Source organism: Bos mutus, chromosome 22, assembly GCF_027580195.1.
Source record: "Bos mutus isolate GX-2022 chromosome 22, NWIPB_WYAK_1.1, whole genome shotgun sequence".
NCBI lineage: Eukaryota > Metazoa > Chordata > Mammalia > Artiodactyla > Bovidae > Bos > Bos mutus.
Window position 1 is genome coordinate 52,254,355 of NC_091638.1, and position 15,232 is coordinate 52,269,586.

At 49.7% G+C, this 15,232-nt stretch overlaps 1 protein-coding gene across 2 annotated transcripts in view; it reads left to right on the forward strand.

Annotated features, from left to right (window-relative positions):
* The first annotated feature begins 1,320 nt into the window (after window positions 1–1,320).
* ELP6 (elongator acetyltransferase complex subunit 6) overlaps window positions 1,321–15,232 on the forward strand; it is a 78,717-nt gene continuing 64,805 nt past the window's right edge. The window contains exons 1-6 of one of the 2 annotated variants that reach the window (XM_070359397.1): window positions 1,321–3,977; window positions 7,517–7,595; window positions 8,622–8,692; window positions 11,371–11,489; window positions 12,458–12,659; window positions 14,546–14,692. In XM_070359397.1, the coding sequence (XP_070215498.1) occupies window positions 3,924–3,977; window positions 7,517–7,595; window positions 8,622–8,692; window positions 11,371–11,489; window positions 12,458–12,659; window positions 14,546–14,692 (672 nt within the window). In that variant the 5' untranslated portion in view covers window positions 1,321–3,923. The remainder of the gene's footprint in view (window positions 3,978–7,516; window positions 7,596–8,621; window positions 8,693–11,370; window positions 11,490–12,457; window positions 12,660–14,545; window positions 14,693–15,232) is intronic. The other variant, XM_070359398.1, reaches the window with a different exon arrangement.

Sequence of the window (15,232 nt, forward strand, 5' to 3'; positions counted from 1 at the left end):
AGGTGCTACCGGGGCATGGAAGGTGTCGCTCGTTTGTGGCACGTTCTCCACTGCTCCCGGTGCCCCAGGACACTCCAGGCTTGAAACCCAAACCCGCTCAGGCTTTCTGGAGGTGAGCCAGCACAGGACACTGAGGCCTGAGCGGAATACAGTAGGTATTTCTTTCTTGTTTCCCTTTCTGTTTACAAATTTGGGCTTTATATTGGAGTGTAATTGATTTACAATGTTTTGTTTGTTTTAAATGTACAGCAAGGTGATACATTTTTATATATACAGAGAGCTGTTCTTTTATGGATTCTTTTCCTGTTCAGCTTATTGGCCAATGTTGTGTAGAGTTCCCTGTGCTCACAGTAGATCCCATGTGACTGTCTATTTTATATGTGAATATATATATATATATAAGTTCAGTCGCTCAGTCATGTCTGACTCTTTGTGACTCCATGGACTGCAGCACTGCCAGGCTTCCCTGCCGATATATGTATATGTATATATATATACACACACACACATATATATAAGTATGTATCTGTGAATGCCAACCTTCTAACTTACTGCTCCTCACTCCCCTTGCCCCTGGGTAATCATAAGTTTGTTTTCTAGGGCTGTCAGTCTGTTGCTACTTGTAAATCAGTTAAATTTTATCAGATTTTCAAATTCACACATAAATGGTAACATGTTGTTTTTTTTTTTCTCTTAGTTAACTTTGTATGATCATGTCTCGGTCATTGTTGTTGCTGCAAATGGCATCATCTCACCCTTTTCTATGAGTAATATCGCATTGTAAATATGGGCCATATCTCCTTTCTCCATTCCTGTGTCATTGGGCATTTTGGTGACTTCCCTGTCCTGGTATTGTAAATAGTGCTGCAGTGCTCCTTGGAGTACATGCGACTTTTTGAATGATGGTTTCATCCAAATAGGCCCAGAAGTGGAACTGCAGGATCTTAATGTAGCTCTGGTTTTCCTTTCCTATGGCGCTTCCATAGCACCTTATCAGCTATTTACATTCCCATACAGGCGCAGGAGGGAAGATTTCCTCTTCTCCATGCCCCTCTCATATTGATTTTTGTAGATTTTTGAAGGTGGCCATTTCTGTCTGGTTGGAGAAGACACCCAGTTGTGAGTTTCACTTACATTTCTTAAATAATTAGCAATGTGGAGCATGTTATCCTGTGCTTTTGTATTAAACAGTGTGAGTGTAGTTTCCCTCTTGCAATTGGATTCTTGAAAGTCGGCTCTGTTTTTTAAAACATTTATTCATTTGTTTGGCTATGTCAGGTCTTAGAGTAGCCCCATGGCATGTGGGATCTTAGTTCCTGGACCAGGGATCGACCAGGTGTCCAGTGCATTGGAAGGCGAATTCCTAACCTCTGGACCGCAAGGGAAGTCCCAAGTCTGCCCTCTTTTGAATTCTTTATCGATTCCCTGCCTTTTGACATTTTTTTTTTTTTTTGACATTTCTTGAGGGCAGGTGTCCTTTACAGCCCCGCAGGCTTTGTGAATATGAAGTGCCCTTCAACTGCAGTGGACTGTCCTGGTGGCTCAGTGGTAAAGAATCCGCCTGTAATGCTGGAAGTGCAGGAGATGTGTGGGAGACACGGGTTCTATCCCTGGGGTCAGGAAAATCCCCTGGAGGAAGAAATGGCAACTTTCTCCAGTATTCCTGCCTGGAAATTTCTAAAGAGACAGGGGTAGCGGGCTATGGTCCACGGGGATCACAAAGAGGTGGACACGACTGAGCACGCCCGCCTCCTTGCAGATTAAGCTGCGTGGTTGTCAAGTTGTTCTGCGATGTGTCCACAAGGGGGCAGCACTTCCTCGTGCCTCACTGATAACTCTTGTCTTGTTCAGCCGCCCAATCTTGTTCAACTCTTCGCGACCCCATGGACTGCAGCACACTAGGTTTCCCTGTCCTTCACTAGCTCTAGATATAAATGATATGGAGAAAAATAAAAGAGGGGTGAGGGGAAAGGATAAGAATTGCTGGGGAAGGGACAGTTAAGAACTTAAATAAGATGCTTAGGGAAATTCAGTTCAGTTGCTCAGTTGTGTCTGACTCTTTGTGACCCCATCCATGGACTGCAGAACACCAAGCCTCCCTGTCCATCACCAACTCCTGGAGTTTACCCAAACTCATGCCCATTGAGTTGGTGATGCCATCCAACCATCTTATCCTCTGTCGTCCCCTTCTCCTCCTGCCTTCAATCTTTCCCAGCATCAGCGTCTTTTCAAATGAGTCAGCTCTTCACATCAGGTGGCCAAAGTATTGGAGCCTCAGCTTCACCATCAGTCCTTCCAATGAACACTCAGGACTGATCTCCTTTAGGATGGACTGTTTGGATCTCCTTGCAGTCCAAGGGACTCTCAAGAGTCTTCTCCAACACCACAGTTTAAAAGCATCAGTTCTTCACATTCAGCTTTCTTTATAGTCCAAATCTCACATCCATACATGACGACTGGAAAAACCATAGCTTTGACTAGACAGACCTTTGCTGGCAAAGTAATGTCTCTGCTTTTTAATATGCTGTCCAGGTTGGTCATAACTTTCCTTCCAAGAAGTAAGCATCTTTTAATTTCATGGCTGCAGTCACCATCTGCAGTGATTTTGGAGCCCCCCAAAATAAAGTCTCTCACTGTTTCCGCTGTTTCTCCATCTATTTCCCATGAAGTGATGGAACCAGATGCCATGATCTTAGTTTTCTGAATGTTGAGGTTTAAGCCAACTTTTTCACTCTCCTCTTTCACTTTCATCAAGAGGCTCTTTAGTTCTTCTCCACTTTCTGCCATAAGGGTTGTGTAATCTGCCTATCTGTATATCTGAGATTATTGATATTTCTTCTGGAAATCTTGATTCTAGCTTGTGCTTCATCCAACCCAGCGTTTCTCATGATGTACTCTGCATATAAGTTACACAAGCAGGGTGACGATATACAGCCTTGATGTACTCCTTTTCCTATTTGGAACCAGTCTGTTGTTCCACGTCCAGTTCTAACTGTTGCTTCCTGACATGCACACAGATTTCTCAAGAGGCAGGTCAGGTGGTCTGGTATTCCATCTCTTTCAGAATTTTCCACAGTTTATTGTGATGCACACAGTCAAAGCCTTTGGTGTAGTCAATAAAGCAGAAATAGATGTTTTTCTGGAACTCTCTTGCTTTTTCGATAATCCAGTGGAAAATTGGCAATTGATCTCTAGTTCCATGGAGGCTTGGGGAAGGCCTCGCTGATAAACTGACATGTGAACAAAGACCTGAAAGAAGTGGCGTTTTTTGTTTTGTTTTTTCTTTAACGGCTGCAGCCCAGGGAGGGTAAACAGTGCAAAAACCTCAAAGAGAAGCATGCAGGGCGTGTTCCAACCCTACTTGGTCAGTGACCCTACCCAGATAACCTGTCTTATTCCAAAACCTACCCCCATCCCACCGTTATTCCTTTATCCAGCTTCATTTTATCCGCCACACAGAATTTTTCAATGTATTATTCCATGTTTATTACGTCTGTTTTCTGTTTTGTGCGAGAGCGAGCGTCTTTGCCTGTCTGGTTCGCCCATTGCAGCCAAAGCCTTTAGTAGTGTGAGGCACACCGCAGAAGCTTGACAGGAGGCTCTGGGATGAGAAGAACGCGCGGTTGAGGTAAGGAAGAAGAGACCCGACCTCCTGATGCCTTGGTTGGGGGAAACTCTCTGCGAGTGGAATACAGGTCAGAAGCCCGCACGGCTCAGCGTCCAGATTCCCCCGGCCTGGTGCGCGTCTCTGCGCATGCGCCGAGAGCGGCCGATCCACGCGTTTCATTGGCTGCGGCCAGGGGAATTGCGCATGCGCACTCCTCCCGCGTGCTCCTGTGTGGTGGGTTTTGCTCTCCGACCTCCGCTGTATCCGTGGCAGCCCATCTTCCCATCCGGGGCCCCCGTGCGTTCTGGAGCTCGGAATGTTCCCAGAACTCAATAACCTTCTCAACACCACCCCTGAAGGGGCGGAGCAGGTAAGAGGTCGCAAGGTCGAGGAGGAGGTTGGATTCTGGGAGCGCGGCCCAAGACCGGACACCCGGATGAAGCGCGCGCAGACCCGTGGGAAATCACGTGATGTCCGTGGCCGGGGGGTGCCTGGGAGTTGTAGTCCGCAGAGGGCCCGCCCCCGAGGCTGGGCTGGACGCTTAGGCCTGCGAAAGGTGGGCATCCTGCGCGTTTTCGAAGGTCGCGTGCGCCCTTGAAAGACCGCAGCAAGCACGTTATACGTTTGGGTTGACTTAAGTGTATAGGCGACCCTTGTGCGTGTTCACCGTGGTGGGAGCCCTAGCGCCCAAACAGAGGTTGGTGGTGGTGGTTTAGTCGCTCTGTCCGTGTCCGACTCTTTGTGACCCCATGGACCGTAGCCCGCCAGTCTATTCTGTCCGTGGGATTCTCCAGGGAAGAATACTGGAGTGGATTACCATTCCCTTCTCCAGGGGATCTTCCCGACGCAGGGATGGAACTGCCTGTCCCGCGTCTCTTGCCTTAACAGGCGGATTCTTGACCACTGAGCCACCTGGAACACCCCACCCCCCGCCCCGCCCACCATCATAAGGGAGCAACTTCCTAACGACCTTAAGCCCACTCTGTCCCGGGAGCACTCGGCAGGTTTCAGCGAACACTTCTGCTCGTCTTCCTCCTCATGGTTTTGAACAGTGCTCTCTGAAGCTGCTCGCAGCCAACGTTTGATTGCACAATCCCGCCTTTGGCACCACAGCCTCCCTACTCTGTTTTCTTCGCTCTCTCCTTTCCACGGTCTACAGCAACTCAAAAATGTTCATGCGTTAGTCCGAGGGTTGCCTCTCCTAGGAACATAGGTGATTTATTTCATAACTCCTGTCTTTCTGATGAAATGGTAAGCTCATCCAGGCGGCCAAGACACCTAGTGTGTAAAGTCTTTTTGTTACTCCATCAGTTCACTTCAGTCTCAGTCATGTCTGACTCTTGGCTACCCCATGAATCACAGCACGCCAGGCTTCCCTGTCCATCACCAACTCCCGGAGTTCACTCAAACTCACGTCCATCGAGTCGGTGATGCCATCCAGCCATCTCATCCTCTGTCGTCCCCTTCTCCTCCTGCCCCCAATCCCTCCCAGCATCAGAGTCTTTTCCAATGAGTCAACTCTTCGCATGAGGTGGCCAAAGTACTGGAGTTTCAGCTTTAGCATCATTCCTTCCAAAGAAATCCCAGGGCTGATCTCCTTCAGAATGGACTGGTTGGATCTCCTTGCAGTCCAAGGGACTCTCAAGAGTCTTCTCCAGCACCACAGTTCAAAAGCATCAATTCTTCAGCGCTCAGCTTTCTTCACAGTCCAACTCTCACATCCATACATGACCTCAGGAAAAACCATAGCCTTGACTAGACGGACCTTTGTTGGCAAAGTAATGTCTCTGCTTTTGAATATGCTATCTAGGTTGGTCATAACTTTTCTTCCAAGGAGTAAGCGTCTTTTGATTTCATGGCTGCAGTCACCATCTGCAGTGATTTTAGAGCCCCATGAAATAAAGTCTGACACTGTTTCCCTGTTTCCCCATCTATTTCCCATGAAGTGATGGGACTGGATGCCATGATCTTCGTTTTCTGAATGTTGAGCTTTAAGCCAACTTTTTCACTCTTCACTTTCACTTTCATCAAGAGGCTTTTTTGTTCCTCTTCACTGTCTGCCATAAGGGTGCTGTCATCTGCATATCTGAGGTTATTGATATTTCTCCTGGCAATCTTGATTCCAGATTGTGCTTCTTCCAGTCCAGCGTTTGTCATGATGTACTCTGCATATAAGTTAAATAAGCAGGGTGACAATATACAGCCTTGATGTACTCCTTTTCCTATTTGGAACCAGTCTGTTGTTCTGTGTCCAGTTCTAACTGTTGCTTCCTGACCTGCATACAGGTTTCTCAAGAGGCAGATCAGGTGGTCTGGTATTCCCATCTCTTTTCAGAATTTTCCACAGTTCATTGTGATCCACACAGTCAAAGGCTTTGGCATAGTCAATAAAGCAGAAATAGATGTTTTTCTGGAACTCTCTTGCTTTTTCCATGATCCAGCGGATTGGCAATTTGATCTCTGGTTCCTCTGCCTTTTCTAAAACCAGCTTGAACATCTGGAAGTTCACGGTTCACGTATTGCTGAAGCCTGGCTTGGAGAATTTTGAGCATTACTTTCCTAGCGTGTGAGATGAGTGCAATTGTGCGGTAGTTTGAGCATTCTTTGGCATTGCCTTTCTTTGGGATTGGAATGAAAACTGACCTTTTCCAGTCCTGTGGCCACTGCTGAGTTTTCCAAATTTGCTGGCATATTGAGTGCAGCACTTTCACAGCATCATCTTTCAGGATTTGAAATTGCTCAACTGGAATTCCATAGTCCCAGGCAAATAGTTTTCAGTAAATCCTTGTGCATTTTAATTGCCCCGCAGTTTTTCTCTGCCCAAGCCTCCAGATGGCGCTGCTGACCTTGCCAGTTCCTACTTACTAGCACCTCCAAAGACCAAACCGAGGGCTACAATGAGGGATAGAAGTGGGCACCAGGAAATGACAGTGCCAGGGGTAAACTTCAGAGTCTGCTAGTGTAATCTTTCATATTTTATGAGAGGAAAAAATATCAGGACAACAGAGAGATGACCTTCCCTATCACTGACAAGGAACAAAGGCTGACTGGAGCGGGACAGCCAGCCCCTGCAAAGGCCATCTTTGGAGGTCTTTCCCGGGCTCTCCACAATGAGAGCTCTGCCTGACGCAGTTCCCAAGGCCACTGGGAGGAGGACTTTGATCCCGGCTGTCTCTTGGAACAACTGCTTTCTCATCCCTTGCCTATGGGACAGAATTGGCATAAGGATTAGAGTTAGGGAGGACATTGGATTAAATGACCTTTTAGAAGACCCCTTGCAATATGGAAAGTCAGTGATTTTTATTGGGTTCTGATGGTAAAATCTTACTTTGTTCAGGATTTAATTTTCTCAATGGCACTCCACTCCAGTACTCTTGCCTGGAAAATCCCATGGACGGAGGAGCCTGGTGGGCTGCAGTCCATGGGGTCGTGAAGAGTCAGACACGACTGAGCGACTTCACTTTCACTTTTCACTTTCATGCATTGGAGAAGGAAATGGCAACCCACTCCAGTATTCTTGCCTCCCCTGTCCCAGGGACAGGGGAGCCTGGTGGGCTGCCATCTATGGGTTGCACAGAGTCGGACATGACTGATGTGACTTAGCAGCAGCAGCAAGACTGGAGAGGAGTGAGGAAAAGAAGGGATTTTGTTCTCCGTTGCCTGGGGAAGATGATAGCTTGAGATAGGCTTGCCCAAAATAAGTACGTTTAATACAAATCACTTTCATTGTTGGTTTTTCTATAATTTTTACTTATTTTCTTCTTTTTCTGGTTAAATACACAAATACACACGCACATGAGTCTCCAGGTATAGAAATTTAAAAGTAGACACAATCCACTAGATTTTGACACTCAGTTGACCTCTTTCCAGGAGTCTAATACATCTTTTTGTGTTCTTCTTAACTTTTAGGGGAAGCTGACTCTACTCTGTGATGCCAAGACAGATGGCAGTTTCCTTGTGCACCACTTTCTCTCCTTCTACCTCAAAGGTATAAGACTATAGAAAAAGAAAACCCAAGGCCGGGGCGGGGGATGGGGGCGGAAAGAGGCCTGTTTCAGGTAGCACTAGAAATAGTATTAACTAGTCAGGCCTTTGGTGTTTGGGTAACCAGATGGCTATTTGTTAGTTAATGGGATTAATGGCCCATCTTGTTCCCACCTCTACCATACCAGCGACTGCCGTGTATTCACTGTATCCAGTATTGCCTTCCATTTCTCCACCCCCTGTGCAGGCACTGACTCCCTTAGGGCCTTGTGTGGCCTCTTCATTCTGTTGATCCTTGGGCCTTGGGTGGTTTGAAGTCTCGAGGCATCAACCCGTTAACACTTTGCCCTGGCAATAGATGCTTCCTAAGGAACAGAGGCGGGAAAAAAACAGAAAACAGCTCTGCAGTTCACATACAGAAATCGATTAGAAGAAGAAAACAGCCAAATGAAAAATAAAGACTTAACTGATTCTCCTTGAGTCCCCACTGAGCCAGGCCAGGATACAAGGTTGACCTTTGGCACTCTGAGTTGTAATCATTTACAGCTTTGAAAGTGATTTTCCTTTCTAGATGGTGTTATTGTCAGCTTGTACAGAGCAAAAGCATCTACAGATAAGTTCTTAGAATTAATTAAGTTCATAAGGTAGCTAGAGTTTCTTTGTGTTCTTATATCCTCGGGTATTAGACTGGTTTAAAAATTCAGTTGTATCTCTGTAACCAACAAGGAGTTAGAAAAATACAGCTTTTTAAAAACTATAATGTATTTTCAGGGGAACAAACTAAGGTTCCTGGTGATACATCTCACAGGTAAAGTACATCTCAGAATCAATGAAATAAGATATAATTATTAATATAAGGTATAATTATTAATATGAAAAAAGTACATCTTCAAGTCAAATTGAGTATGTCAGGTTGCAAGGCATGGGTTCTCTAGATCTGCCTCAGTTCTTTTGTTTCCAGAGGCAAGAAGTATCTGAGACTGATTGTAAATAGAGAGTTGGTTAAAAATCAGTTTATTTTGTTTTCCAGCCAATTGTAAAGTCTGCTTTGTGGCCCTCGTCCAGTCCTTTAGTCACTATAATATGGTGGGGCAGAAGCTGGTAAGTATGTTAGACCTCTGTGATGAGACCCCTGAGTGAGTGTGTGCGCCAGGCATACGTATGCTGTCAGGCTGGGCTTCCCTGTTTGGGTTGCAGGGAACTTAGAAAGGGAAGGACTAAGGAAATCATGGGATCCTGAACCCTTTATCTGAAGGGCAAGGGCAGCATCTCTGCGTGTTTTGTTCATTTGTCAAGTGTTTAGAACCAGACCTGTTATGGATTAAATCAAACCCTTCTCCACTGAGTCTGGACCAGTTAAGGTTTCTTCCTTCTCAGGGTGAACATTAATCTTGTCCCCAGTGGGTTAGAGATCACAGCTTGGTCTCTGCCCAGCTGAGTACCTCCCACTGTCTCTCCCTTAGTCTAGGGCTTTTGTCACACGCCCCTCACCTCATCTTGGTTTGCCCCTTGTCTTACTAAATGCAGCCATGCAAGAGTAAGATGTCTGAGAGGCTGGTGACCCTCCTGGCACCTCACCTGGCACATTACTTGTGACCTGTGACCAGGTGAATTTCTGGGGCTCTTGTTGTTACGTGTTTTTGGTTTAAGTCAGGCTCAGAGTGGGAGAGAACCAGGCCACGCATCAGCAGTGATCTTCGAAATGACAGCTTTACTGTCAGTCCTCTTCTCTGATGGGGGGAACCAGTGAGAGAGCGAGAGGGTTTCCCATGCTTTGCAGGGAAGGGAGAAGTTCCTGTGCCAGAGGTCAGAGCACAGGCTCAGGGAGCACAGTCGTGTCAGGAACACGGTTGCATTCCAGGTCGGTGAGGCGTGCGTTTGGCCCTGGCATCTGTGAGCTAGGATGAGAAAGGTGTGTATTCTCATATCTGGTTTGGCTGCTTTTCCTGTTACCTTTGACTCACCAACCCGGCAGGAATGGCATGCACAGCTCTGGGTGTGCCCAGCACTAGAGCGTGAGTTTCCGTCCTCTTGCTGTAGTGCTGTTCTTACATCAGTACAGTAGTCATGAGCAAGAGCAAAGGAGACGGTCAGAAGTCCTTCTGTCTGCCAGGAGGGCCGTTGTTGCTAATGGTGCTGCACAGTGAACACTGAAAACAGTGTGTGACTGAGCGATCAAGGCCTGGTCTGGGGACACAAGGAGTCTGAGTTCTATGTCACCTGCTGCTTCTGCAGAACCGCGGGTTGCATGTCTGGACAGTGTCACCATCACGGGATGTTGAAATGCAGATTCCCAGGCCCTGCCCCTAAGGCTTCTAGCTCTGGAGTAGGGCCCAGAGATCTGCATTTTAATCAGGTATCTCAGGAGATTCTTGTTTTTATTTTTAATTTTTGGTTATGTTCGGTCTTCATTGCTGAGGGTGCTTTTCTCTTGCTGTGGTGCATGGGCTTCTCATTGCAGTGGGTTCTCTTGTTGGGAAGCACAGGCTCTAGGGCGTGTGGGCTTCAGTAGTTCTAGTTCCCAGGCTTAGGGCACATGCTCCACAGTTGTGGTGCAGGGGCTTAATTGCTCTTGACACATGTGGGATCCTCCCAGTTCAGGGATCAAACCCGTATCTTCTGCATTAGCAGGCAGATCTTTACCACTCAGCCACCAAGAAAGCCCTCAGGAGATTCTTAATTACATGGTTCATAAAGACCCATGTTTACGAAGCACTGGTCGGGAGCAGGGGTTGAGCAGCCACAGTCTGCACCCTCTGTTTTCTGTACGTGAAGTTTTATTGGAGCACAGCCACCCCCAATTGTGGCTGCTATGAGAGCAGAGTTGAGCTGTTGCAACAGAGACTGTCACCCCACCACCACGTTACTATTTACTTTCTGTTTTTAAATGTACTTTATTTTGTAATATATGCCCTTAAAAAGGCAACTTTATATTACTATCATAAAGTAAAAAGCAGTACTAGGTAAAAAATAAGTATATAAGCAAAAGAAAGTAAGTTTTTTAAGAAATGTGACAAGTAGAGACTTCCCTGGTGGTCCAGTGGCCAAGACTTTGTGTCCCCAGTGAAAGGGGCCCGGATTCGATCCCTGGTCAGGGAACTAGACCCCTCATGGTGCAGCAAAAGAGCCTGCGTGCCACAACTAAGACCCAGCGCAGCCAAGTAAGAAAAGAAGAGAGTTAACAAAAAAAATTTGTTTTAAGAAAATGTGAAAACTACATGTAAATGCACATCTGACAATAGAACACGGGTTGTGTGTGGGGAGCACCCAGGGGAGATAAGACCTGGGTTCCCATGTCAGGCAGCCAGACGCACGTCCGCAGGGCTCCAAATGGGCCGGGCGCCCTCGCACCCAGGGGAGACAAGACCTGGGCTCCCATGTCAGGCAGCCAGACGCACGTCCACGGGGCTCCAAATGGGCCTGGCGCCCTCGCACCCAGGGGAGACAAGACCTGGGCTCCCGTGTCAGGCAGCCAGACGCACGTCCGTGGGGCTCCAAACCCGGCGCCCTCGCACCCAGGGGAGACAAGACCTGGGCTCCCATGTCAGGCAGCCAGACGCACGTCCGTGGGGCTCCAAACCCGGCGCCCTCGCACCCAGGGGAGACAAGACCTGGGCTCCCATGTCAGGCAGCCAGACGCACGTCCGCAGGGCTCCAAACGGGCCCGGCGCCCTCTCAGGAGCTGGCGTCCTGGAGTCGTGAGCCCCTTGGTGCCAAGTCCTCTCCAATGAGGCCCCCGCCAGCCCGGGAACTCACTCTCCTCTCCGTGGTCGGTGCAGGGTGTCAGCCTGACCACAGCGCGGGAACGCGGGCAGCTGGTGGTCCTCGAGGGTCTCAAGTCCGCGGTGGACATCTTCTTCCGGCCCCGGGAGGAGCCGCACCCCCTGCAGTTCCTCAGGTCAGTCAGCCCGCAGGTGGGCCCCGCCCCGGGTCTCCGTGTAACCCCTTTCTCTCTCCCCGACGTAGGAGGGCAGAGCCGGCTGCAGAAGGCAGGCACTGCCCGGGTGTCTCGGCATCACTCAAGGTCCTCGCCTCTGTCAGAGGCTGTGTGCCTGTCCCGGAAGCTGTAGAAAGCTAAGGAGCCCACGAAGATGGGAGATCCTGCATGCTGCAACTAAGAACCAGCACAGCCAAATCAATAAATAATGTTAAAAAAAAAAAAGGCCAAGTGTGTGGCCTGTGTGTGTGGCCTTGCACACAGCCTGTCCCGTCTCTGAAGCTGGTGTCTTTGAATGGGTGGGCCTGGTCTCCATCTGAGCCCAGATTATATAGACAGCATCATTCTACCTGCTGTTAACGGGGTTTGGCCCTGGAGTGTGGGGCCGTGAGGCCGGTACCTATGCCCCAGGCTCTGATTTCTGAGCCCACCTCCCCACCACCCCCATTGCTGGGAGACCACTGCTGCAGTCACTGGGGAGGCGGAGGTAGCGGGGCCAGTAGTAGGTCAGACCTGGTCCGAACATGAGCGCTCAGGCTGCCGCTCGCACCTGGACGTGTGAACTGCTGCTGAGCTTTCATCCTCAGTTATGACCTCCCAGGAAGGCCTCTCCCTTTAAAGCAGAGGCCTTAAGCCCTTGGACTGAGAGGCTGTGTGGGCCTCTGGGGGGTTTATTTCTGTGTCCCTGAGTTGCTAGCACAGTGCTCTGTACCCAGCAGGCCTCAGGGAATAGTTGAACTGAAATAAACATGCCCACGGGAGCGTGCCTTTTCTTTCCAGGCAGCTCATGAGCCTCTTGGTGCCAAGCACTGGACCCACTTCTTTCCCTCCCCCATCCCCTCCACCCCTCACCCTCCGTGCTGCTGAGTTGTCTCTTGAACATCTGGAGAGCACGTGAGCTGTCTGGTGACTTCTGCCCTGTGTCCCAGGGAGGCCAATGCTGGGGACCTGCAGCCGCTGTATGCATTTGTGCGGGACGCCCTGGAGCCTGTGGACTGTGGGGAGGCTGCCTGGAGGTGCCCGGTGCTGCTGGTGGACGACCTTAGCGTGCTGCTGAGCCTGGGCGTGGGGCCGGTGGCGGTGCTGGACTTCGTCCATTACTGCAGGGCCACCGTGTGCCGGGAATGGAAGGTAATCGGGCGCTGCACCCCGAGGTCCTGCCGTGAACCCCACGGGCCCAGAGGGCCACTTGCTGGCAGTTATCTCTTCTGTCTGATGGCTCGGGGCTTTTTCTTTACTCCGGCAGCCCCAGAAATCTTCACCCCATGCAGCCTGCACTGTGCTACCTGCCATTGCTAAAAAGTAAGATCCTGAAAACTGAAGGGTGCCTGGCCCTGTCTGTAGTGGGGTTGGCCACGTGTGGTCCTGCGTCTGTCCCCGCTCTGCCACACGACAGTATCGCTCTGAGTGTGTTTTGAAGGTCAGTTAAGATAATAGATGTAAAACTGCTTTAAGGATTGTGAGGTGAAGGGACTTGCCTGGCAGTGCAATGGTTAAGATTCTGTGATTCCACTGCAGGGGGCGTGGGTTCGATCCCTGGTCAAAGAACTGTGATCCTACGTGCCACACAGTGTGTCCCAAAACAAAAACAATATGAAAATTGCGAGGTGCAATGCAGGGGTAGGGTGTAACCTTCATTGTTAAGTTATGAGGCAAAAATAGAGATTTTGCCTCATAGGGATTTTAGCAAAACAGTAACACCTGTGGTACCCACCTCCCAGGAACCAGACCGCAAGAATTAAGTGAGGGGGAGCTTACAGACATCAGCTGAGCGTGTGTCCCACAGGGCCAGGCTGGGCACAGGGCAGTGGGGACGGGGGAAGTGGATTAGTCAGGGTGTGTGGATCCAGCGGTGCATGCCACTCACCTCCTGCGTGCAGGGTCCTGCCTGGAAGCTGGATTTAGGGGACCTTAGGCCATCCTGCCTACAGTCGCAGGGCCGGGCGCCAGGGTGATGGGGAAAGAATGGGGGGGGGACGTGTAAGGGGCCTCAGGACACAGTTCAGCGGGGCTGGGGGAGGAGTGAAGCAGGCAGTCAGTTTGTGCAGCTCAGCCTGCCGTGTGGCCCACTGTGCTGTGTGCAGTCGCTCAGTCGTGTCCGACTCTTTGTGACCCCGTGGAGTGTAGCCCGCCAGGCTCTTCTGTTCATGGCATTCTCCAGGCAAGAATACTGGAGTGGGTGGCTGTTCCCTTGTCCAGGGGAGTCTTCCCAATCCAGGGATCAAAGCCAGGTCTCCCGCATCGCAGGCGGGTTCTTTACCACCTGAACCACTGGAGTGGTAGCCTATCCCTTCTCCAGGGGATCTTCCCGACCCAGGAATTGAACCGGGGTCTCCCGCATTGGAGGCGGATTCTTTACCAGCTGAGCTACCAGGGAAGCCCCGTGTGGGCCACTATCAACTTCTTTTTGTAAAAATACTTATATTAATTAAGAAAGTAAAACTTGGAAATAGTTTAATAGAGAAAGTAGTTTAATACTAAAATTTCAATATTTTTATATTATAAAGTTTTTAATATTTTAATTAAAGTTTTAATATTAAAATAGTTTAATAAAGAAAAAAGATATAAACAGGATATAAAGTCTACTGTAGCAAAAAGTAGGTCTCTCCTTCCCTCCCTCATATATCCTTCCGGAGCGTCTGAGCAGTCATAAATGCATTTGTATGTATGCTCATCTCCCTGCTTTTCTTTTCACATTCCGAGTAACCCACCATCCACACAGTTTGGTACTTCTTTTCATTTACTAACACACAGTGTGTGTTTTGCTATCCACTGCCCCCAAAACAGAACACACTGATCTGTTTTATTCTTTTTCACGACTGGATGCTCTTCCTTGCTTACAGACAAACTGAGCTGGACGTCCAGGCTGGGTGTGCTGGTGAAGCTGTTCCAGCAGACGATTGCAGGCCCAAGCCCTGAGCCCAGTCCCGTGAGAGGGCGTGCAGGGCAGCGGAGGCTCCCAGAGACCCGCGTGTCTTGAGCCTGGCGTCCCTCCTGACAGCCTGTATCTGTTGCAGGGAAACGTCGTGGCCCTCGTACATGACAGTGGAGATGCCGAGGACAAGGAGAGTGACGTCCTGCTGAATGGCCTTAGTCACCAGAGCCACCTGATCCTGCGGGTTGAGGGCCTGGCCACCGGCTTCTGCAAAGATGTGCACGGGCAGGTGCGCGGGGCCCTGGCTCACCGGGAGCTGCTCGCCTCCTCTGTGCGCCCCACTGCCCCGGGACAGTGTTGGGCACGGGCAGGTGCGCGGGGCCCTGGCTCACCAGGAGCTGCTCGCCTCCTCTGTGCGCCCCACTGCCCCGGGACAGTGTCGGGCCTGGGGGTAGTCCACTAGGATATGCCCTTGGGTGGGAGGGAGGTCTCAGAAGTTGTGTGAATGCAGATCCGAGTCCGCTCCAGGGGTTCTTGGCCCTGTGCACCAGGGCAGGTTTTGCACGGTGGTCATTTGCGGCCAGAGGGGAGTTCTTGGAGAGGAGATGACTGTCCAGCTATCCCCTGGGGAAGGCAGTAAACAGCAGACTTCTACCACAGGGTCATAGCAGGCTCTGTGTATTCAGGCCAACACCATTCCTTTTCAAATGGAGACTTGGGAGGCTATTCTCCTGGCTGGCGTTACTGCCACCCCCTAACCCCACCACCGGGATGTTTGGAGTACTTAGGGGGAAGCATGGAGTCCTGCCTGTGGCCTGGAAGGGAGGTC